The sequence below is a fragment of the Dothidotthia symphoricarpi genome (assembly GCF_010015815.1).
Source record: "Dothidotthia symphoricarpi CBS 119687 unplaced genomic scaffold P153scaffold_10, whole genome shotgun sequence".
Lineage (NCBI taxonomy): Eukaryota > Fungi > Ascomycota > Dothideomycetes > Pleosporales > Dothidotthiaceae > Dothidotthia > Dothidotthia symphoricarpi.
The window spans coordinates 1,024,381-1,045,834 of record NW_022985017.1 but is presented as its reverse complement, the minus strand read 5'-3'; the positions used below and the strand labels follow the sequence as shown (position 1 = coordinate 1,045,834).

The 21,454-nt window shown below is 51.4% G+C and overlaps 6 protein-coding genes across 6 annotated transcripts; 3 read left to right on the top strand and 3 right to left on the bottom strand.

Moving 5' to 3' along the window:
* Positions 1-170: 170 nt before the first annotated feature.
* On the bottom strand, positions 171-3,482 carry P153DRAFT_291003 (LCM-domain-containing protein; the record flags this gene model as incomplete). The annotated part of the gene is made up of 4 exons (XM_033663746.1): positions 171-2,653; positions 2,704-3,068; positions 3,128-3,348; positions 3,402-3,482. The coding sequence occupies 4 exons, from the start codon at positions 3,480-3,482 to the stop codon at positions 171-173; spliced, it is 3,150 nt and encodes a 1,049-aa protein (XP_033523990.1).
* Positions 3,483-3,631: 149 nt separating this feature from the next.
* On the top strand, positions 3,632-5,523 carry P153DRAFT_366991 (WD repeat domain phosphoinositide-interacting protein 2). The gene is made up of 5 exons (XM_033668167.1): positions 3,632-3,888; positions 3,938-4,092; positions 4,145-4,304; positions 4,351-5,224; positions 5,280-5,523. Exons 1-5 carry the CDS (start codon positions 3,834-3,836, stop codon positions 5,332-5,334), a joined length of 1,299 nt encoding a protein of 432 aa, XP_033523989.1. The 5' UTR covers positions 3,632-3,833; the 3' UTR covers positions 5,335-5,523.
* A 250-nt stretch (positions 5,524-5,773) lies between these two features.
* P153DRAFT_316726 (uncharacterized protein) lies at positions 5,774-7,357 on the top strand. The gene is made up of 2 exons (XM_033664999.1): positions 5,774-6,078; positions 6,132-7,357. Exons 1-2 carry the CDS (start codon positions 5,889-5,891, stop codon positions 7,094-7,096), a joined length of 1,155 nt encoding a protein of 384 aa, XP_033523988.1. The 5' UTR covers positions 5,774-5,888; the 3' UTR covers positions 7,097-7,357.
* A 5,662-nt stretch (positions 7,358-13,019) lies between these two features.
* P153DRAFT_316725 (uncharacterized protein) lies at positions 13,020-14,755 on the bottom strand. The gene is made up of 2 exons (XM_033664998.1): positions 13,400-14,755; positions 13,020-13,346 (listed from the first exon to the last, which is right to left on the bottom strand). Exons 1-2 carry the CDS (start codon positions 14,392-14,394, stop codon positions 13,241-13,243), a joined length of 1,101 nt encoding a protein of 366 aa, XP_033523987.1. The 5' UTR covers positions 14,395-14,755; the 3' UTR covers positions 13,020-13,240.
* On the bottom strand, positions 14,752-18,293 carry P153DRAFT_366988 (uncharacterized protein). Its single transcript, XM_033668166.1, has 12 exons — positions 18,107-18,293; positions 17,923-18,057; positions 16,930-17,842; positions 16,790-16,810; positions 16,626-16,730; positions 16,545-16,573; positions 16,455-16,490; positions 16,377-16,404; positions 16,251-16,325; positions 16,117-16,151; positions 15,993-16,056; positions 14,752-15,653 (listed from the first exon to the last, which is right to left on the bottom strand). The coding sequence occupies exons 1-12, from the start codon at positions 18,205-18,207 to the stop codon at positions 15,219-15,221; spliced, it is 1,977 nt and encodes a 658-aa protein (XP_033523986.1). The 5' UTR covers positions 18,208-18,293; the 3' UTR covers positions 14,752-15,218.
* A 179-nt stretch (positions 18,294-18,472) lies between these two features.
* P153DRAFT_396853 (uncharacterized protein) lies at positions 18,473-20,319 on the top strand (the record flags this gene model as incomplete). The annotated part of the gene is made up of 3 exons (XM_033671515.1): positions 18,473-19,051; positions 19,117-19,209; positions 19,265-20,319. The coding sequence occupies 3 exons, from the start codon at positions 18,473-18,475 to the stop codon at positions 20,144-20,146; spliced, it is 1,554 nt and encodes a 517-aa protein (XP_033523985.1). The 3' UTR covers positions 20,147-20,319.
* Between the last annotated feature and the right edge of the window lie 1,135 nt (positions 20,320-21,454).

Genomic DNA, 21,454 nt, shown 5'->3' with positions numbered 1-21,454 from the left:
AGCATGTCCTGGAGTTGTGGGCGGGGGCAACAACGCGAAACACGGAAACACGGTCGCGCTGGAATGGATGGTCCATGCACACTACATTTCCATTGAAGCAAATATCACGGCGTCCGTCGACGAGTTCCAAGACATGTTAAGCACTACGAGATACTTTAATATTTCTTTCTTCAAGCCTTCGCCAGCTCTCCATCGCCCTGTCCTCTCAGACCCTTCTTCCCGTTCTTCTCAGCCGCGTCCTGAATCTCCCCCGCCAACCTGTCCAGATAGAACTTCGCCATGTCCCCTGGAACCTCTCTAAAAGCCCTCGTAATCTTCTCTACGTCTCTCCTCCCATTCTCGTAAGCCTGCAGATCCCTATTGCCATACACGTCCTTGCCTGCTGCATATCCAACATCCAAGTTGCGCCAGAAGACGTTCACCGCGACGCTGACCCCTTCTTCTGGCGTCGCTGTATGACTCCACATAGGTGGGATGAACAGAATGTCACCAGGTTTAATGCATGCCTTGTGTGGGTGCGTATGCTTGAGTTTGGCATTCTTGGACGTCAAGACATCGATGTTGGAGGAAGAGCCTCCAGGTGGGAAGTCGAGGTGCTTGACATCCGAAGGTGGGTATAGATACAGCGTCTTACTGCCACGAATCTGACATAGCACATTGGCTAGAACGTCGTAGTGCAGCCAGAGAGACACAGGGCCTGAGATGCGGAGTGGTGAGCTATGATGACTGGATTTCACCGCCTCAAAGATCTCTGGTATGCGAAAATCGGCCGCGATGCTAGGAAAATCATCTTCGAGCTTTGTGGGAAGTTTGTTTGGCTGGCTAGATGATACGGCACGAAGATATGCTTTGGAACCTGTAGCAATCCCGTCAAAGAAGTCAGATACAGACCGCTTGACGTATTGGAAGTTCTTATCCTTGAACGTCATGCGATCTGAGGAGCAGTCATGAATGATTAGTTCGCGCTCCGCACCGATGTTCTCCTTAAGGTAGTCGAGCGTCCAAAGACCTGTGCACGGACCGATATCAAGGCCTTCAATGATAGCTGGTTTAGAGGCAGCCACCAAGTGAGCAAAGTCCTCTGCCGAATGCAGTTGTACTCGCGTAACCTCCTTTGCATGCACAGAAGCAGGCTTTTCGGCCTTGGTCTGTAGATCTTTACGCGTGTTCGAGGGAAATGGCAGGGTATTCGCTTGTGCTGTGCCGTGGACCTGAGGCGGAAGTGGACGCCACGAATTCACCCCTTGCATTGTGCCTCGAGTAATGGTGATGTGGCCTTCGTTCCAAAAACTCCCCATGGAAAAACAAACAGCACCTCCCCCTGCTATCACAATCTCGTCTCGAGACACTGCAACGGTGCCCATGCCAACAAGTAGAGGCCAGGCTGAAGGAACGTGCACAATAGGTTGTTCGACATGAATCCCCGTACTGTCGAGGGTCAGTACCAGAAAGTCGTCAGACAGACTGTGGATCTCTTTCTTGGAAACCCCTCCAACCATCAGAAGAGCGTCACCCCATGGGACCAGACTTGCACCTATCCGAGCGTGTGTTATGTTTGGGAGTTTGCAGTGTATCCTATTGGTGCAGTCTCTGAGAATCAGCCGTGGTTGTGGTTTTAGTGAAATGGACCACTCCCAGATATCCTCAAGAACTGTGCCATCGGAGCCTATGCCACCAGCGAGCAGCCCCGAGTCTTGACCTGCGCCTATCGTAGATATTGCGGCACCAAATCGTGCTGATGGACGCGGGCCGTCGACGGAAATGCTGTGCCAGCCGTCGTTAGCTGTCCATAGCTGCCAGTCATCAAGAACTGTGCCGTCACTCGCTTTGCCGCTAAATACCAGGACACCTTCGATTTGTGACCCCTCGCAATTCGACGTGACAGCGACAGCACAGTGCCTGTATCGAGCCGTAGTCAAATCATACACTTTCGACCAAGCTCCATTCTTGATGAGCCAGCAGTCGGGAAGTGCATTTGTTGGGGATGCGCGACCACCGACCAGTAATGCCTCAACGTCGCTTATCGACGTGATCGTGTGGCACATACGTGCATGAGGTGGCGGCGAAGTGTCGGCTTGCACTTCAGGCTGGGGATCTTCTCGTGTCAGTACGTCAAGATTTGCAAGGCGATTCTGAGGGCCTTGTCCTCCATGAAAGGCAACCGTGCCCTCCTTGACTTTGAAGGCTGCAGTGAATCGTCGTGGCGTCCAGGATACTTCTCCTGATGACCTCCAGGGATTCAACATGACGGTTTCGGAATCAGCGGAAGGTCTGCCGCGAATATCTGCGGCTGCATCCATCCTGGAAACGCCATTTAGGTCACCTGTCTTCGCATTTGATGCTACTAGCAGAAAGTAATGACCTCCGAACAAAGCAAACTCTTCCCATTCGTCAAAGGGCTCGATGGCGTCAAGCTTGCGTCGAAGAGTCACAGGAGTGAACTGATCATCGGACCATAGGTCCCACAGATTACGAGCAGTGGTCAACATCGGCCATCCTGCGTCAAGGAACCGGGTTGACTGCTCAGCCAGTGATAGATATCGCTCGACCGCCTTGATGGAAGTCTGCAGCTTGTCGAAGTGATTGAGCATGGTCTTCGCAAAGGGATGCTCGGGGCCTTGAGGCAGATACTGTTCCAGTATGCAGAAGCGAGCTGTCAACGTTAGAATACTCCCATACCCGATATCTCACATACCAACGTACCGTCTTCAAGGGTACTCGCCCACCGGATGAGCGCGTCAGAGTCCACCAGTGGCATATAAGTGACGGATACCTCCGCGACAAAAAGAATGGAAGACCCCGGAACATCGAACTCAGTGCGTAAAACTCGCTCAAGCAGTTGGAGATCCCTGAGATCGCAGCCCAGCGCCAGGTACCGGTCACTCCGAAGGTATACAGGCGGCTCAGATGAGCGCAGTTTAGTCTTGAAAAGTGCATCTCGTAGCAGATTGTTGGTCAACATGCGGTCTCTCTTCTTTTCCATCAACTGGGGATAGTCAACGTCCACAAACGTTGCATCCTGGGTAAGTGAAGCATATCTATGCCAGAACTGAAAAGGCAGGGGGTCACTTTTTCTTTGTTAGTGTTCAGCCTCAACACGGAGGCCGAGGATGGACCTCTTACTCACTATCCGCATCCTAGGTTCACGACAATCTTTGGCTTTCCGTTCTCTTCTTGAAGAAATCGGAGAACGACCTGCTCGATGGCGTGCATTCGAAGCCAATAGCCACGGTTGATAAGTGGATTTCTTCGAACGAACTTGGGCACAAACGGTTCGTAGAAGTCTGGCTCTTTGGTAAGATAGAGCTTAGACACACTTCTCTTGGAGACGATGCTGCTGTCATTCGTCTGTGCTGGGAGTCAACATGTTGTTGGAGTCGAGTCGATCATGTGGTGCTCACGTTCATAATGTCATTGTCTCGTTTCTCCTGCTTTGGTCGAAGATTGCCTTTGCGCTTTGCAGCGCCCTTCTTGGACCCCATCTTTTGTTTGTTCGACATGGTCGCTGTGTGGGATGGTCAAACCCAGCGGCGAATGATTTTGGACACCAGCCACAAGCGGGGCTAGGTAAGCGGATCCCTGCAGCTGTGAGCAAGTGAGCCAACCAGTCCGGAGCTGCCTCACTAGGTAGGTAGCTGGTGTTTGTCTCCGATCCTCTGCCAGGCAAACACGCATATTGATGTTGCTCTCATCGCACGGATCATATCAGTTTGGCAGCTGCATTACATCTAGTCGCCCATAGCGCAAAGTGTCCGTGATCGCGAACGGGCGTGCGAGCTCGGCCATCTATATCCACCATCATCTTCCATCAGCCCAGAGCACCACAAGCAGCCATGGCAGCCATGAACTTTGTGACGTTCAACCAGGACCATAGCCATCTGGGTGTCGGTATGCAGAACTTTTATATGGAATGGAACATGCTCTGAATATACTCTAGGTACCAGCAACGGGTACCGCATCTACACCACCGACCCGTTCAACAAGCAGTCCGAGTCGCGCGAAGGAGATGTATCGAGCTTGGAGATGCTCTTCTCCACGTCGCTGGTAGCCCTTACCTTGTCGCCACGCGTGCTGCGGATACAGAACACCAAGGTTCGTCGGCAAGCACGCCCGTTTGGCTATTGCGCACGCTGACAAGCTGAAGAGACACTCGACCATCTGCGAAATGACATTCCGTACGGCGATTCTGGCGATGCGACTGAACAGGAAACGGTTGGTGGTTGTGCTGGAGTCTGAGCTGTACATCTACGACATCAGCAACATGCAGATGCTCAAGACCGAGAAGACGTCACCCAACCCAAATGGTATGCCAAACACTTACGTCTTTATGAATGTGCTGACCACCTCCAGCGATATGCGCACTGTCGGCGTCCTCTGAGAACAATTACTTGGTCTACCCACTCCCTACCAAAGCCGCGCCCGCTACCTTCCAACCGCCCTCGCATGCGCCGCCCAAAGCCGACCATGTCGCACCGACAAGCGGCGAAGTCCTCATATACGATGCTACAAAGATGGAAGCAGTGAATGTGATAGAGGCACACAACTCCCCTCTGTCGTGCATAGCACTGAACAACGACGGTACCCTGTTGGCGACGGCGTCTGAGAAGGGCACCATCATCCGCGTCTTCTCCATTCCAGATGCACAGAAGCTGTATCAGTTCCGGAGGGGGTCAATACCTGCCAGGATATACAGCATGTCCTTCAACTCCGCATCTACCTTACTCAGCGTGTCATCAGCAACCGAGACGGTCCACATCTTCCGCCTTGGTGGGCCCAACGCAAGCCAAAGTAACAGCATATCGTCCGGACCAGACAAAGCGCCCTCTGGGTCTCGAGAGCGTAGCAACAGCCGGGCTAGCGAGGAATTGGTAGATGAGTTTGGGGACAGCATATCAGACATTTCGGCCCCAGAGCGCAAACCAGTGAACCCGACCTTTGCCAGCATGATACGGCGCACATCGCAGACTGTCACCAAGTCGTTTGCAGCAACAGTTGGGGGCTATCTGCCAAGTGCCATGGCCGAGATATGGGAGCCTGCGCGAGACTTTGCCTGGGTCAAGATTCCGCGATCACCCAACAGCGCATCCTCGGGCCCGATGAGGACCGTGGTTGCGCTCAGCAACAACGGCCCCCAGGTCATGGTGGTCACGAGCGAGGGCAGTTATTACATCTTCAACATGGACTTGGAGAAGGGAGGAGAGGGGACATTGTACAAGCAGTTCTCGTAAGCGTTGCCACAAGTCGAGGACACGTATAGATGCAGATGCTAACTTTGCCAGGCTCCTGGAACCCACCGAGCTCACGTCGAGCACCTCGCAAGATCTGGCCGAGTAGCAATCGCAGCGGATGTTCAAAGCTTCTTGATTGTTCTTGCGTCTCGCATCGCGACTTTTGTTTTTGCATTGCCATTGGCGTTGATCGATATAGTCTTATTCCCCAACGTTGGAGCTCCGGTTTGTCTAGATAGTTAATCGACATCAGGGTGCGCCAGGCAGCAAGCCATCTGCACCAACCCGCGAACGGTCCACACATGCGAAATTGTGACGTAATATTGTAATGATGAAGCATCGACGGTGCTGGTATTTGTGCTTCAATCTCCATGTCGTGCATCCGTCTGTCTGGCCAAACCAAGTGTTGTGACGCGTGAGTGCAGTTTGATGCATTGCGGCTTGTCGATCGATCGTCCCGCATGCAGCTCCCCGGTCCCCGCCTCTGACCTCATACTCACACTATTGGTCGCACCGGAGCTTACTTTTGTTGCCTACCATTATCCAACATAAATTCATCTCCCTTCACACTCACCTCCCACTCAGATAATAACACTTTACGTCTATTCCTTGATCAAACTACCAGCACACCCACGATCTGCAAGCTCCAATCTCAACATCATGGTGCAAGGAAGATCCGCGGGCAACCCGCTCTGCGCGGGTTCCCTGTCACTCTTTATGGCTACTTCGCTGCCAAAAGGAGAAGGGCAGCAACTGAAGAACCCTACCGAGGCTGTCGCACTTGCTGTACATGCAGGTATGCTTGCCGTGGGATTTCGTCTAATTGGACTGGGAGAAGACGACAGGATAGGTAAGTCTCCAAGTGTAATCGTGTTGCCTAGGCTGGTACTCAAACAACTATAGAAGCATCTGCAAATGCAGAAGACCCACGCCCTCTACCAGCAGCATGGAACGCCTCTTCCTCGTATGCTTTTCGATACGCGCACCCGCAATCCGCCATGGAGTACATGATCAACGTGAGTAAACGCGGAGTCAAAGCAATGGTGGACGGTTTCGCAATCGGGGACGACAACATCAGACATTTTGATGTCGTAACGAAAGAATACCTCTCCGAGTCTATGCTCCCAATCACCATCTCAGAAGACACGCCCACAGAGCAAGCGGCGACCAAGCTACAAGACCTCTTCATCTCATCAGGACGGCTGAACGACCTTGGCGCACTATTCAAAATATCCATCGTCCAGAAACTCGCGCCCAGTATACACAAGCCAGGCTACGAGGAGACGCGTACAGATCGCGAACGCACACCCACTGCCGAGCGTCCGGCATCACAGCAAAACCAGCCTCCCAATCCACGCCAACCGCCTCGCGATCCAGAACCTGCGCGCCCATACCCGTACAACGATCCCTTGGCTGCACAACCACAGCCAGGTCGACCGCTACCAGAACCCATACCGGGCTTCGAGGACGAATACGAGGTCAATCGACCCGCACGCGGTGGTCTCCGCGACGACCGTTATCCGGTGGGCATAGGACACGACGACCTCTACCCGCAAGGTCTTGGGCCTAACGATCCTCTCCGTCCACATCTAGGCCCAGGGATACCACGGCCAGGTGGAGGTTTTGGCGGCGGCATGCATCCCACCTTTGACGACCCGCTATTCAGAGGTCAAGGCGGTCCGGGAGGATACGACCCCATGGCCCCTCCAGGCGCGCGATACGACCCCATCGGCCCTGGCGGTGCGCCGCGAGACAACCGTGGAGGACCCCGCTTCCCCGGTGGAGGAGGATTCGGAGGAGGATTCGGCGGAGCTGGGGGCAGGCCGCCGAATCCGTTTGGCGGGTTCGGCGATGGCGACTTTATTTGAGGGGAAAGAAAAAGGAATTGAGCGAGGATAGGAATCCCACGACACGACCAAGAACGGACACGACGATCACGACCTCACGACTCGCATGTCTAGTGTAGTACACCGAGCTTTCGACTGCGTCTGCGATTTATGAATATAGGAAGTAGCATTAAAATGCATTCTTGACGTGCGTTGTGGCATCACTGTAGGAGAGTTAGGTAGTACGCAAACAATGCATGATCAAACACGATAGTAGTAACAACAAGACCAACCCTGTTTGTCCAACATACCATGCATGCGGGCTAGGTTCCACCACATACACACATGCATATTGAAATTCTCGTTCCCATCAAACAATCATGCACAACACAACGAACGCAGATTCGCGAATCGAATGTTAACCCCCCGCCCCATCACCAACACCAACACCGGCACCAACACATAACGTCCTTCCCTCCCTCCCTCCTTACATCATCACCAGCAGCATCAATCTATACTTACACTTACACTTACCCATGCATCCCATCCCATCCCACCTAAATCCACCAACCCAACCAAAACCACCTCGCACATCCCCATCACCCTCATCGTCATGACCTAACTAAATCCCCGCGCCATCACCCTTACTTTCCACACCTGCACGCACATCCGCATCCGCATCTGTATCTGCGTCTGCGTGACACGCGATCGCGTTTCAAAGTGCCATCATGGCTCAAACAGCGATGTAGGAGTGGAAGATACCGTGCGTGGTGGTATGCAAGGGGCGCCCTGTGCGGGTTTGGGGACTCATGTTCAGGGGTTGGGAGTAGAGGGGATGGGGATGGGTGGGTGTTTGTGCGGGTTCGGACGGTGGGAGAGGTTGTTATTTAGGGGGAATAGGGGAGTATGGGGTTAGAGTGGTGGAAAGTAGGGGGTTGAGAGGGAAGTGGAAGTGCGGGGTTGGCGTTGCGTGGGACGTGGTAGGGCGTGATAGGATATGGGCGTCCTGGTGTCTGTACGCATGTGAGGTTTTCGAACTGAATTGCGTGGGACTGGATTGGATTGGTGGGGGAGGTAGGGTAGGTTTGTGTACGCGTGTAGAGGGACAGGCGGTAGCTTTCTGGATAGAAGAGTGTATGGAGTTGGTCCGCGGTGTGGTAAGTACGTAGTACGGACTGAAGAAGGTGAGTAGCGAGTTAAAGGGTGGGGTACGGTGTGCGTGCGTGTTCGTTGTGAAGGGTGCGGATACTCAGCCGGTTTAGTTGACGGGTGGTAGTGTAGGGGAGAGGTGTGTGAATTTGAAGCGCGCGTGCGAGCGCTTGTGTGTAGAGAGACCCATCCTTCGGTGGAAACACATACGTGATACTGAACAGGAAGAGGCTTCTTGTTCCCATGCTCACATCTGATCTGGTCCAATCTAGGGTGTAGTTTCCACGCCTTCTCAGTCCGTACGTGCGTGCGTACTTTGTTACCGCGTCATCCGCGCGCTTGATTGTGTATAGCAGAATGCCTCCGTGCTCCTCCTACCCGACAGTGACGCCTGGATTGCATCGGCTTACCCCACTGTTGAAGTCAAAGCACGACACTCAAATATGGCGACTGGCCAAGATTACAGGATTGTCGGTCTGCAAGCCCATGTGTTGGCATGCTCGATCTCGGTGAAAATCTATGGCTGAAGGATTAGGATCTCGATACACTGATTGATGTCTTGGTAGAACGCTAGATAGTTAAGAGAAGGTTGTTAGAACCTTGTCATCGGATGGATCTTTGTGGCTGTCATACGATTCGGGCTGGAGGCCTTTCGATTTGGAATTCTCAGTTTGCTGCCCACGATCTACACCACGAGTTCCTCAATGGCAACTGATTCCAAATCTTTTGCAAGTCTACCCGCGCTTGATGACAAGTAGGCGATTGGCGTTGACTGAGAGCCCGACTGCGCTACACTGTTCGCTAGAAACATACGCAGCGACAACATACGAAAAGGCTTGGATACGCACATCAAACGCGTCTCACAGACTGCGCTGGCATAATAAAATATGAGTGGAACATATCCAAGCACATACACTGTCTATACATGGTATCCATCCATAATCTCGCCTATAGTTCTGCGAAACTCCGCAAGGCGACACAGGCGCGCGTCAGCCCACCGGACGCTCCTCATATCGCCAACGGCTGCGGGAGGTTGCAGGTGCGAATGATGCGATGCCGCTGTGCCGCAACGATGCGGCATAAGAACGTGCCGGTTTGAGAGGCAAATCAGACATCGATCTCTCAAGGGATCGACACTGAGACATGGGACTGTGCAGATGTTCGACGAGGAAGTGATTGCGAAGATGCTGGTCATGCAACGCCAATTGGTTACGACGGAGACATTGAAAACGGAGACATTTGCGACGGAGACATTTACAACCCCTAGAGCAGACTGCATGACATATGAACGGCAAATACTCAGGTGGATATGGTTTACAACACGTGCATCCCGTGCTAGAGACTGCGATGATCGAGGGGCGTCTGAAGCGCATACGCGTGTAGCCCGTTAGGCTGCGCTGCAACCTGCATTTCGCTCTCATTTACCTCTGTGTTGGGTTCTACTATACTCGACACGAATACCTGCCGCACGCTTGGCTTGCTGAATGTGGACCAATACTTAATGACCAATGTTCCTGAATAATGTTCGGCCGCTGTGGATGTCGCTTGTCGAGTGGGATTCAGGAGCGCCTTAACCGACATTCGTCACGACTCAGACCAGTATTAAGGTTCTGGTAAGCTATCGAAGACCAGAGTCAGTCGGCAGGGCCATCACAGGAGGAAATCTGACCGCACACCACAAATCTATCTCCGCGTTGTGGGACAGTCGGGCATAAAATATCGGCAGAAGATGATACAGCCTCAGACCCTTTCGGCGTTTACACCGGAAACGAAGTCGTCCCCGGTTGTGCCCCGATTGGTCGGGGAACAGCCCAATGTTTCCCACACGCCCCACCAAAATGCCCATATCACATTAATAAATGAATAAGTCTAACCGGGTCGAGACGTTGGTCGTTGGAAGCGTTCCTGGATGTCGGGCTCTTGGAGTTGAATTTTGTCCCGAAGTTTCAGATGGCGATTCTGACATCAGCATCGGAGAGAATTGCGTGCAGCTGTGGATGGCGCATTTCCCGGAAGATTTTTGTGAGGCAGCCAGGTCTCCAGAATCGACTGAGCAGCCCCGAAAGGCTTGGGTTTGACGTACATCAACCTAGATAGGTATTCTCCGGGGAACGCGTACACTTGCTAGCCTTGCTAGCCTTGCTAGCGTTACAGGGTATTTCTCGACAGGGCCCACAATCTGCTTAACTGCCCAACGGTGAATCCTTCGCATAATCGCATCGGGTCGACGCAGACATGCGCGCAGTAGCGCTAGTCTTACCAACCTAGCCGCGTCTCTAAGCTATGTCGTAGTCGTAGTCGTAGTCGTAGTCGTATGCGCCGGGGACGTGAAAAATAAGATGCAATACACATTGAGAACTGGACGGCGATATAAAGTGTGGCGCTGATGCGTATTTTGTACCTGGTCGCCGACGTTGGTTTTAGCTGCGCCTCACACGCGGTAAGCGACGTGATCTTCGTGGCGCGCTTATTTTGTGCAGCTCGCTTGCGGCTGCGCGCGTCACTGAGCGCTTGTTGCATATGCACCGCGGCTGTCTGGGGGCTTACGCGAGGATCTGACTGATCGCCTTGTGGCGGTTAAGCGCGCCTCTCCTGCGCGCGCTTGTCGCCGGATAACGCCCGTGACGAGGCTGCTTAACTGCATCTGGAGTGATGTATTTTGCCAAGGTGAATAGCGATAAGGAAAAGCAAATAGAACCATGATAGTACACTAGTAGCTTCGATTGCATTACTAGCAAGCCCCTAGCGAACTCATTTAGACGAGCGTCAACTGCCGACCTAGGTGGCAAGTTCTCAAGAGTAGGGCTGGATACATGGCGGCATTATGCATCTGATTCATGGTTGAAATAATTCTTTGACGTATCCGAGATTCAGCCCTGGTTGTAGTGGTAGAGTTTGGATGGCTGACGCACTGATTGCATCATCGGCGTCGATATGGAAGAAACGTGTTCCTAGATCTCGACTATGAAGGGTTAAAGATGACAAAGTACTCGGGCAAGCGGGAGAAACCGCTTGTCAGGCGTCTAACAGTGATCCACCAGAACCCGTGCTGGCCACGAGTCATCCATATGATCACAACGGAGGGGATGCCTACACGGGCGCTCCGGATTCTACCATTATAATGACAACCCTCTCCAAAGATGACGCAAGGATCGTCAGAAACTCTGGAGTGTTTCGAGTCACTCTCCACGGATGATCGAACGGATTGCAGTGATCGTAGCAAGCTCCTCTCTTAGCTCGTACGATTGGTCCATAATTGCATATCTTGTTTGGGGACGCTGTTGCCTGATCGCACAGGTATAGTTCATGCGTCGATTTAATTGCAGTGTGTGTCGACGAAAAACAGGGCTTTGGATTGTCCGATGCAGGAAAGAAGCCGAAACGGCAAGCCATCGTCAGGCCACAACGGCGCCCACTGCAGGCACCGGAGGGGGTAACCGATACTTTTGCGGGGTGTCGCGCTGTACATCCTAACCTGCTACCACGTACGGATATGGACAGACCTACGCGAGTGCAATTTCAGAGACGGTACTGTCGGGTACCCTACCGTATTGCTAAACAACAGGTTGTCGAGTGACATCGTTGGCGACATGTCTTTGGCGATGATTGACCCTTGCATGGAAATACACAGACGCGTTGGTTACCGAATGTCTCAGTCGAAAGATGAGTGATTTAATCCCTGGCGCCACCAAAGGAAGCGCGACCTCCTCGTCGCTGTGACAAGGCTGCCCAGTCTTGATGAGATGACTGACGGCACCACCCGCCAGTGCGTTTACTGGCCCACATATTGCGAGGATCATGTGATCTGGAGGCTTTCGCTCATCGCCGACTCTCGTCCTGATCGCCGACTGTCGTCATGACTGCGGCCAAGTAAACGCAGGCTAGCACGTGTCGCATAGCATACTGTAAAGAGACAACAGCTTGATGCTAGAAGAGTTTGTAGTTGCAGGTTCCAATAAACCCGGAAGTCTGGTCTGAACTAGGAAGAGAATTGATTCTTGTTTTGTCATAAGCATATGCGGGACTGTGACTTGTACGGACAAAGAAGGCAGGATTCCTCCACGAAAGAGCCATGGAAGCCGTGACGTGAGGAGGTTAGTGTGTGGTCTATGCCAAGTCTAGCGAACCGACGTGGGGCGAGATAAGACATGGCGAAGCATCGTCCATCCGTTAAGCGCTGCCAGGACGCTACCGACCGGTGAGGGAGAGACGCTGCAGAAGGGATCAGTGGCCGGCATTCTGCCGTTTACGAGTTGCTCTGTAGGTCATGGTGTAGAGACAGGGTCCCAACAGCCGCCGCAAATCCACCCATCCAGGGCAGGCAGGTGCAGCAGACTAGACTCGAGCAAAATTGCAGGTAATACCCAGCTAGAGAGAATCCTGCGTCTAATTGCACCAAAGTAGCCCGTTCGAGGAACAATGAACCCGTGCCGTAATCGTATGCGCATCGTGGTCAAATTAGAGAAAAGGTGTGTGTGACGTTGCAGGGTGTCATGCATTGTTAAGCGCCGAGCTGAACAAATTTGCACCCATAATCCATGCGGTTCGCCTTAGCTCCAGTCAGTGCGTTCTGAACTTACGGCAGCGATCCCCGGCCGAAGCGCGGATGCATTGAAAAACGGTGTGGTCCATGCTGGCACTCTAGGATCGATCCAGCGTGGCGCATGTCGAGCAACCCTGGCTGGCCAACACTTAAGGCCTGTGCGTACGCACGTACCCTAGACGGTTAGATGAATGGTACGGGATAGTTCAAGGATAAAAATGTGAGGCAGTGTTGAAAGACAAAAGTATATTTGCGCAAATCTAAGGCTAATGGCAGCTCAAGAGATTCAAACAGCCTCCCAAATGTCGTTGCGAAGCCCATCTATCGCATCCAGGTATCGAGCTGATAACGCCAAGGGTATACTCACTGTTACCCAAATATCAAAACCAATGCCCACGCTACAATGCTACAAGAAAATCAAATACCACTCCCATCCGTTACCATTTCCGTGTTTCAATAGCTTCCTTTTGTACATATGATCTGTAGGCCTATGTCTAAAGTCCTCCGTTGGCTGAATATGCGTCGCTTCGAAGGCGTGCAAGCATTACAGGGTCTTCGACTTGCACCTGAAAGCGGCGTGTACATCCATCTTCTTCATGCCTAAGAGAACGGGTTAGTGAATGATGCAATGAAGCTGGCTGAAACGTGCATACCTGCGGAGTGTGTCCTTGCGCGAGAAATCCTTAGGACAATTCAAACATTTGAATTCTTTGGATTGGACGTGAACACTCAAGTTATGTCGCACCAAATCCGTTTTCCGTGTGAATGCCTTTGAGCAGCTGGGGTCTGGGCAGACGTGGTCCTTCTTTCGGTAGGGTTGATGGGTCAACATATGTTGAGTGAAGTTGTATCTCCTTGCGAAACCCTTATTAGGACATGTCTCACAACGAAACGTGGCTTTTGCGGGGTCTGTATGCCTTGGATTGCGTGATCGTTCTCGTGGCACGCTTGTGGTGATGTACTTGGAGCGAGATTTACTGCGTGGAATTTTGACGCTCTTCTCTGAAGGTGTTCGCTCATAGTCATGGAATCTATAACTGAGAGCAGGCGTTGGCTCGAGACTGGTCATCGATGCAGGTGTGTACGCGCTGCTATATTGGTATGCACCCGTATCCATTCGACTGATCATAGCAGTAAGCGGGTGCTGCTGCGAGAATTGCATGTTGTTCATTTGAGATGATCCTTCTGAGTTGTATCGTGCATCTGTAGCCCAACTTGTACTTCCAATCCTCATTCCAGAGTAGGAACTCTCTGAATCGTCGTGGGAAAAGACAGACATGTCTCGAGTCGAAGATGACAGCGAAGAGCGGGGTGATGTATGAGCAGAGCTCCAAGGCTGAGGCGATTGAGAGACTGGGTGTTCGAAAGCTCCTGACGTCCAAGGATCTGCGATGGCTTCAAGTGAGACTGAAGAAGTTCCACTAGAAAGATGGCCAACCCAGGCAGGAGAGGATTGAGGCGGCGATGGGGGTAGGCACACTGGCAGTGGTTGCTGGTAATTGTAGAGTCCAAGACTATCTGGGAATTTCGATCCGGGCTCAATTCGATTCGGTGAGGGATACGGTGATTCAAGTAGTGTTGGTCTTGATGTATGGTGTTGGTAGGGTGAGTTGAAAGGAGGCGTCGGGTGGTCCGCGTACCCCAACATAATGAAAAGGTGATGATGGGAAAGGGGAGTAATAAGAATTCGATACACAAAGACTTAGATGTAATAGAGGATGAAAGTGGCGAGGTAGACAATGTAGCTCGGTTAATGAGGAGTGACAAAAGAGGCTGCAGGTCGGATTATATCTGAATGATGCAGAACGCCGAACGCCTCAATAGATCCAAGATCAGATGTCGATATGTTGTATTGCGGCAGTGTCTTCTCGAAGCAATGCGTTCGATCGCTGTGCTTTTGAAGGGTGAGGCAGATTCGGAGATTGTCCTATACAGGGCAACGACATGCGTGCATGGTCAGGGCGAGCTCGAGCCGCGTAGGCGGCAGGCGCCTGTTAGCTGCATGGCCATGTCTCGCGGAGGGCTGTGGTGGGGAGGGGCGCAACCAACAGCATAGTACCTAAAAGGTGTGCAAGGGCCCCCGGCATAAGTGGATGTTGTGGCGCCACCGCCGGGGACTTGAACACGACCCAAGCTCTCGGGAATGCCTGAGCGGGCCGAACACAATTAGGATTTGCGCTGACTGCAGCCTGGAGGCGCGAGGGGGGGCGGCTGAACCCATGTTGTGATGAACACGCCCTTGACGTGGTTCAGTCAGGAGTGAACGTATTCTCGGCAATAATTACTCAGATCCCGCCGATTTTTTCATTTTATTGCTACCCCGCCAAGTCCCAACTAGTGCTTCAACATCGTGTGCGCCAATTGAGTGTGTTGTAAAAGTGAACAAACAATATTTGCCTTGTATTTATCCGCGAGTGTAGTATTCGTTCTCAGCAACAGGTGTCTGCTACAGACGGCCGGAAGCGCCGGCCTTCAAGCGGCCTCACTCGCTTCGCGTTGCTCTTGAAGCTGCGATACCACCACTGTGAGCTCCTCGACCCGTGCCGTTAGCTTGAGAACCAACGTTTTCAACTGCATGTCCGATCCCCCAAGTCCCGCGTTGTTGTGCAATCGACTGGCTTGATGCAGTTTTGTAGACGGAGCTAGTGTTGCCTCCGAATCTGTAATCAAAAAGCCTGGTGAGTTAATGGCTAACCGAGGAGGCCTTTTTGACGACGCAGGAGTCTGAGGTCCGCTCAAAGGCATCAGACTTGCCTTTTGTTTGTGCGAATCCACGAGCTGCTCATAAACCCAAATTGCGCCTACGAACGGGAGGTGCGTAGCTTTGAGCAGTACAATGCGAGTACTCCTCAGTCGTTCCGAGGGCACGATGAGTCGGAAGGGGCGTAGACAGAGGGGAATCAGATTCTGCACAAAATCAGCCTCGCAGTCATCAGAGCGCCAGTTTCTCTGTCTCTGTTCAAACTTTACAACACAATCAAGGTCTCTCATCCTCTCACAGCTTCATCAGTCTGGGAAAGCCTGAGCGGCAGTGGGAGGCTTGACTAAAGTGCCATGACAACTTGAAAGACGTCAATGCACCATGCCGATCGAGCCGCATTCGCCGGAGCAGTAGCGAGGTTCTTGCGGTTGGTTGTGAGAATCGGTGGTGCCGACTCCCCCGAGGCTGTCTTGGTGGCCGTTTTGGCGGCCCGGCGCTTATATGCCGTTTGAAACCTCCGGCAATAAAAATGGGGAACCACTTACAAGGGGAGGCATAAAATAGGTCAAGCGATTCGATGAGGATGCTTCAAGAACATAGACCGAATATCTGCGGGTGTGCTGCGGTCAATGACGGTGCAAAAAGACGCCTTGCGAAAAATACACTCACATGAAAAGATACTCGTCACGTGCGTGATCCAGAATCTGGCTCATTGTTAGCGTTCTCATTGTACGGCATGGCGCAGCTAGATTCAAGGATCGAAGCGTTGGGGGCCAACGGATTTGAATCAAGAGGTAGTGTACCTTGCTTAGAGAATTGCTCAGAAGCGAGATCAAGCTCGTGATGAGTAGGATATTGGTCAAGATAATGAATACCAACTATTGCACCAATCAGCAGAGCAAATATGGATATGAGTCTGTTCACGTTACCATTACAGGGGGACCAAAGAACGGCGATCTGTAGCTGGCGTTAGTGGACTGATAATCTCCCTTATTTGGAATACATACATCTGCGAAGCGACATCAAAACCAAGGTAGCTTGATCTGCATGGCAAGAGTTAACCAGCCAGGTCTGGAATTGGACATAGCTTCACATACCCGAAAAAGACCTTGATCAATATCCAACTCTACATTATGTACGTTAGCAACAGGTTAAGCTTCATGACCCAGAGCACTAACCATTTCTCTCGGCTTAAATTCTTCACGGGCCAACAGCACGAATGTGGTGAGAAAGCCAAGATATAGGATGATGACAAGCGACAAGAATTTGATGAAGTCTTTGGTCTGTTACACAGTTAGGTCTAGTTGACTTTCTACTTACATTTGTATGGATGAGTACTGACCATTTCCTTGAGGCACGGGATCTGTCAATTCGTCAGCTTTGCACGTACAATCGACTTCAATTCAGGATTTCAGGACGAGGCAGTGCCACTGTACACGACATCGCGGAGGAGAGGGCTACTGAGGTATGTGAAGTGCTTACCAGGGTACCAAAATAACGATTCAGACTGAGAAGGGAGAATATGCGTGGTACAAGGAAGAGAGCCTCCAATCCAAGCACGTCGTAAGCCAGGTCAATGGTGTCCTTGGATTGTTGGGTCAACCCGACAATTCTGAGCGCGCAGAATATGACACCGACGATGACAATGCTTATGTCCCACATCCACCAGAAATCCGAGGCGTAGAAACTGGTTTGTCCTGCATCAACCCAGTCGGCGAATTCATCGTAGGCGAAACTGGCAATCCAAAAGTAGAGCAGGACCTCTGGTACGGTTACTCGAGTGGAGTCTCGGTGTACAAGTACTGCATAATACAGTGCTAAAAACACTGCAAAGAAGAGCGTCTCGAAAACCTTCAAGTACAGAGGAACTCGTAAGCGGCAGAACGGATCAGCTTGCTTGCGATTGTATTTGCTGGGCTTCTTGACCGAATTAACGCTGAGCGTCTCCCAGAAGACGATGTCACCCCGCCACAGTCCATTGATGATCTTCTGCACGGGTCGTTGGCTAAGAAACTTCTTCGCACCAGTAACGCAGGCAATCTCGAGCGCGCTCAGGTTTTCACAATTGGATGCCAATGAACCAAACCGTGCACTCGCAGCGGTTTCATTTCTATGACCAAAGTAGTCACTGTTGGAACCACTCAGGAGAGGTGTTTGTTCACCAGGCTGGTTAGTGTTCCGGCCATTATGGCTGCTATGTGCGCTTTCTTCATCTCGGTCGCTGCCAGGAGATGATGCAGGTGGCAGCTCGACTAGCAGGAAGTCAATGATGTCCCTGTCTGTCAGATTATTGAGAAATTGCCAGGCAACAAATTCGCATGCATATCCTCTCGCTTGATTCACGCCTGGGTCGTCGCTGGTTTCCTCAAGCGCAGAGAAGTATCCCTTCAGAGCCCTGTGTCGAGTCAGGTCTTGTTCTTCGCTCAAACAACCATATCTGAGCCGCGATAGTGGTATAGATACGAAGCAACGTACAACAGTGCGGAAACGAGAGCAGGATGGTGGACGTTGGTGGAGAGGTGGAGAATAAGCGGGTGCAGGGCGCGACCGTGTTCGCTTTTGCGAAGATCTTCGAAAGTCTGTGGGAGTCTGATCGAGTGCTCAAAATATCTGACACTCGGTTAGCTCTCATAAATGCTGTGTAACTGGGGATACCTGCTGGCTCAGTTTGTCGACTAAGTCGCCGAAGGACTCGTCTCCTTCTATCTTCGGTACTCCTGCTTCATCTGCAGGCCATCTTGGTGTACAAGGCAGCGACATTGTTACACTTTGCCTCCGTCAAGTAGTGAAAATATCAATCGAAGTCATCAAACCTGACGAGCAAAAACGCGTGTGGGGCCGCATTGTCGCACGCGACTTTGCGACCTTGGTCGTGTCGGTGCTTCCCGAGACGCGTCATAGCGTACTTGCGCCTGCCCAGACTTCAATGTTGCCCAAGCTGGTTCACAACCTCTCCTCACACTTACAGGCCCAGATATGGCTTGATGAGGGCTTTTGATGGCCACTTTCGTACCCTCTGCTAACCATGGCTCATGATGCTAACTTCTGTGGCGATCGCCTGCGGCTAGCTGCGTTTCTTCGTATAATGGAATATGGGATCCCACCACGTCCTACACGCTTCAGGCGCCGCGTCCAGGCGGTCGAGAAACCTATGCGTGGATCAGATCCGTCCCCTACTAACCAGGAATATTCTTTTGTGAATACCTCAGCTGCAATCCCAATACACGGTGTTTCACGTCCATCGACGCCTGAGGCTACAACATCCGGCGTAGATGCCAGTCGTACACACCATTCTTCGCCCTCGAACCCGCTTGCTACTGATGCAGATTCTACATACGATATCCCGCCCTCCCATACATCAATTGAGCCTTACGTAGGTCTCATAAAGGACGGGATTCACGAACCTACAGGTCTTCAACAGCAACATGCGAACGGGCTACTCGTCAAGCAGTCACTACAGAATGCGGGCATCATGTCCAGCTCAAACTCCCATAAGACGCCCAGCAAACCTCGTCCCTCTTCAAGCACTCGGAAAAGGCGCCTACCGGTGAATTGCCTCGCTTTAATGCGTACCTCGACATCAGATGGCCTACCTGAGCCGAGTGTAAGAAGCTTGAACTTTGAGGAGTCGTCAAGGCATGGACAGAGCGCTGACATATACTGATTTAGAATATAGACTCTCATCTTAGCATTCCCATTACAAAGATCGACCCAATTGAAGACAGCCATAATTTCTCAGGACGAACTGCAGTTCCGATGGAGGTACGCAATTGGGTGTCGTGTAAGTCTTCGAAATGCTGAGCTGACAATTTTGGAGAGGCATAGGGCAATGGCGAGTTCGAGCCAAATTAAAGCATCGACGTCTCGCGCACCCTGGACGCCTCGAGCAAGCAGCATTTATCCAGCCAAGTCGTCGAACAGCCCGACGCGGGGATACAAGAGGCCCACCACACATAGCAATCTCGAATTGCAGATTCAGTCCGCCTTTGCAGTCGCTTCAGACGGGTTCGTCGGTGAAGAATTGACGATAACTCGGACGCAGAAGCGGACAAAGCGATCAGGGAAGAACATACTACAAGAAACCCAACTTGGTTTTGCAAGCGGTGGACTTGTGTTAGGAAATGGTCGCCTTCCATCGCCTCGGCATGAATGTATCAGTCCTTCGTTGCCCGACTCCGGTCTTAGATCTTCCAGTGGTCTGCATACTCCCTTCCAAGTTGGAAGCAGCCAGCGCAGTGCAATACCAATACAGCTCATTCTAACAAGAAACCACAATGTGACGGACAGCAGACCAGTGGAGAGTGGCTGCTTTCGAAAACGGGAAACTGCCGTTCACACTCAGCTATCCAGCATTACTGCTCCACTCAGACGCGATTCTGAGAGCTCCAGATCTGAAGCTATGGATGAAGACGATCACATCAACGACAACGGAGACCCTAATATTGATGGCTCTGTCAGCGGAGAGAGCCAGAATAGCGACGGTTTTATTAATGACGAGGAATGCGACGGCACTGACAGTACCAGCCCCTCTCGATTCAAACATCTCAGCCGCAAACCCACCTACGTCGATGATTCAAGTTATTACCAGCAGGCAATGCACGACCTCGATATGAACATGACACATTTGGTGGATAGGGTCCGATCCCGCTATCCTGACTTTGCGGAAGGTACTGTCTCGCGCGAATACACTGCCGCATGAATCTGGTCCCGAATTTCCTCTAGTTTGACGCGGGAGCGGTGTCTGAAGACACAGAACCAAAGCGTGACACTCTGGCTTGGAAGACACATGTCCAAACATGTACAGAATTATAATTCTTGAAAAATGGGCCGAATCACAAAAGTCGACGGAATCACGATAAGTATCATCTGAGCATTTATCTATATGAATCTATATGAATCTATAAGTAGAAAACTTGCAGACGCGCGCATCGTGCGTTACATGAACTTGTTTATGTTGTGGTTGACTTGGTTGAAACGCTTGTGTGTTCGCAAGCATTCAACGTAAATACGTTTCTTCCTTACATCTTATCTTCCCAATCAAATCAGCAATGTATAACATTCCACAGTCCCCTCTGCAATATCTCTCATCAACCTCATCCTCCAATCTCCCCTCAGCAAGCACAGCTCCTCACTAGTCAGCGTTCTGATCACCCTGAAATCAATAAGACCTCCAATTCCTCCAATTTCTCTTCGACGTGACCTAGCCATAAACCTCAACCGCTAAACTACCAACCATTCCTCAGAACGCGCGTCGTTACCATATCCATCACACGATAACCAACTTCTACTCATCAACATGTTCTCCCTATCAACATATATATTATCACACATACTCCTAAGCGCCTTACTCCCCAACTAAATGAAGCTCAGGGACGAGGTCTGCAAAATGTACACGCCACACTACCTGGTTGTCGAAGGTTTTGTGTATGCTCGCGGCTGTGAGGGAGTAGGCACATATGCTGCTGTGGGCGTTGTTGACGGACTGAGAAAAAAACGCGCTTTGCAATTCCACGACCATGACGAACTGTCATACACCTGAAGTCTTGACAAGGCATACGATGATGTAGAACTAAACAGAGTCGAAGTCCTAGTTCGCGAGAAACCATGGTCGTTTCTGGAACAGATACGACTGCAACGCGGTGCAAAATATATTTCTCCAAATGCTCTATTACCTGTGACTTTCACTTTGACAGTCTAACGTAAACATAAATGAAATGCATTGTGTATCACAGTCCTAGAACAAGGATAGTGTCAGAAATCATATAAGATCTTGAGGAGATTTGCACACGCATATGTAAGATGAGCTAGAAATCAACAATTCTGACCTCAAATGAGACTGCTAACTACTGAATACTATACGCTTGTTTTGAAGACATTACGTTTTATGGCTACTCCAAGATGCGTATATTGGAAGCTCCTACTTTGGTTTTCCAATTGCATTGTTAATAGGGAGACAATAGCGTAAACTTTTACTGTAAAAGCGCTGTAGGCTGGTATCAAGACATGG

What these genes read in the sequence shown, in the direction of transcription:
- P153DRAFT_366991 (XM_033668167.1), top strand. Translation starts at nt 3,834, where the DNA reads ATGGCAGCCATGAACTTTGTGACGTTCAACCAGGACCATAGCCATCTG. An exon ending in TGCGGATACAGAACACCAAG is followed by an intron (nt 4,093 to 4,144) that starts GTTCGTCGGCAA and finishes GACAAGCTGAAG; the next exon opens with AGACACTCGACCATCTGCGA. An exon ending in GACGTCACCCAACCCAAATG is followed by an intron (nt 4,305 to 4,350) that starts GTATGCCAAACA and finishes GACCACCTCCAG; the next exon opens with CGATATGCGCACTGTCGGCG.
- P153DRAFT_316726 (XM_033664999.1), top strand. Translation starts at nt 5,889, where the DNA reads ATGGTGCAAGGAAGATCCGCGGGCAACCCGCTCTGCGCGGGTTCCCTG. An exon ending in GGGAGAAGACGACAGGATAG is followed by an intron (nt 6,079 to 6,131) that starts GTAAGTCTCCAA and finishes AAACAACTATAG; the next exon opens with AAGCATCTGCAAATGCAGAA.
- P153DRAFT_316725 (XM_033664998.1), bottom strand. Translation starts at nt 14,394, where the DNA reads ATGTTGGGGTACGCGGACCACCCGACGCCTCCTTTCAACTCACCCTAC. An exon ending in CGCAAGGACACACTCCGCAG is followed by an intron (nt 13,347 to 13,399) that starts GTATGCACGTTT and finishes CCGTTCTCTTAG; the next exon opens with GCATGAAGAAGATGGATGTA.
- P153DRAFT_366988 (XM_033668166.1), bottom strand. Translation starts at nt 18,207, where the DNA reads ATGTCGCTGCCTTGTACACCAAGATGGCCTGCAGATGAAGCAGGAGTA. An exon ending in TTAGTCGACAAACTGAGCCA is followed by an intron (nt 18,058 to 18,106) that starts GCAGGTATCCCC and finishes ACCGAGTGTCAG; the next exon opens with ATATTTTGAGCACTCGATCA. An exon ending in TTGATCAAGGTCTTTTTCGG is followed by an intron (nt 16,491 to 16,544) that starts GTATGTGAAGCT and finishes CTTGCCATGCAG; the next exon opens with ATCAAGCTACCTTGGTTTTG.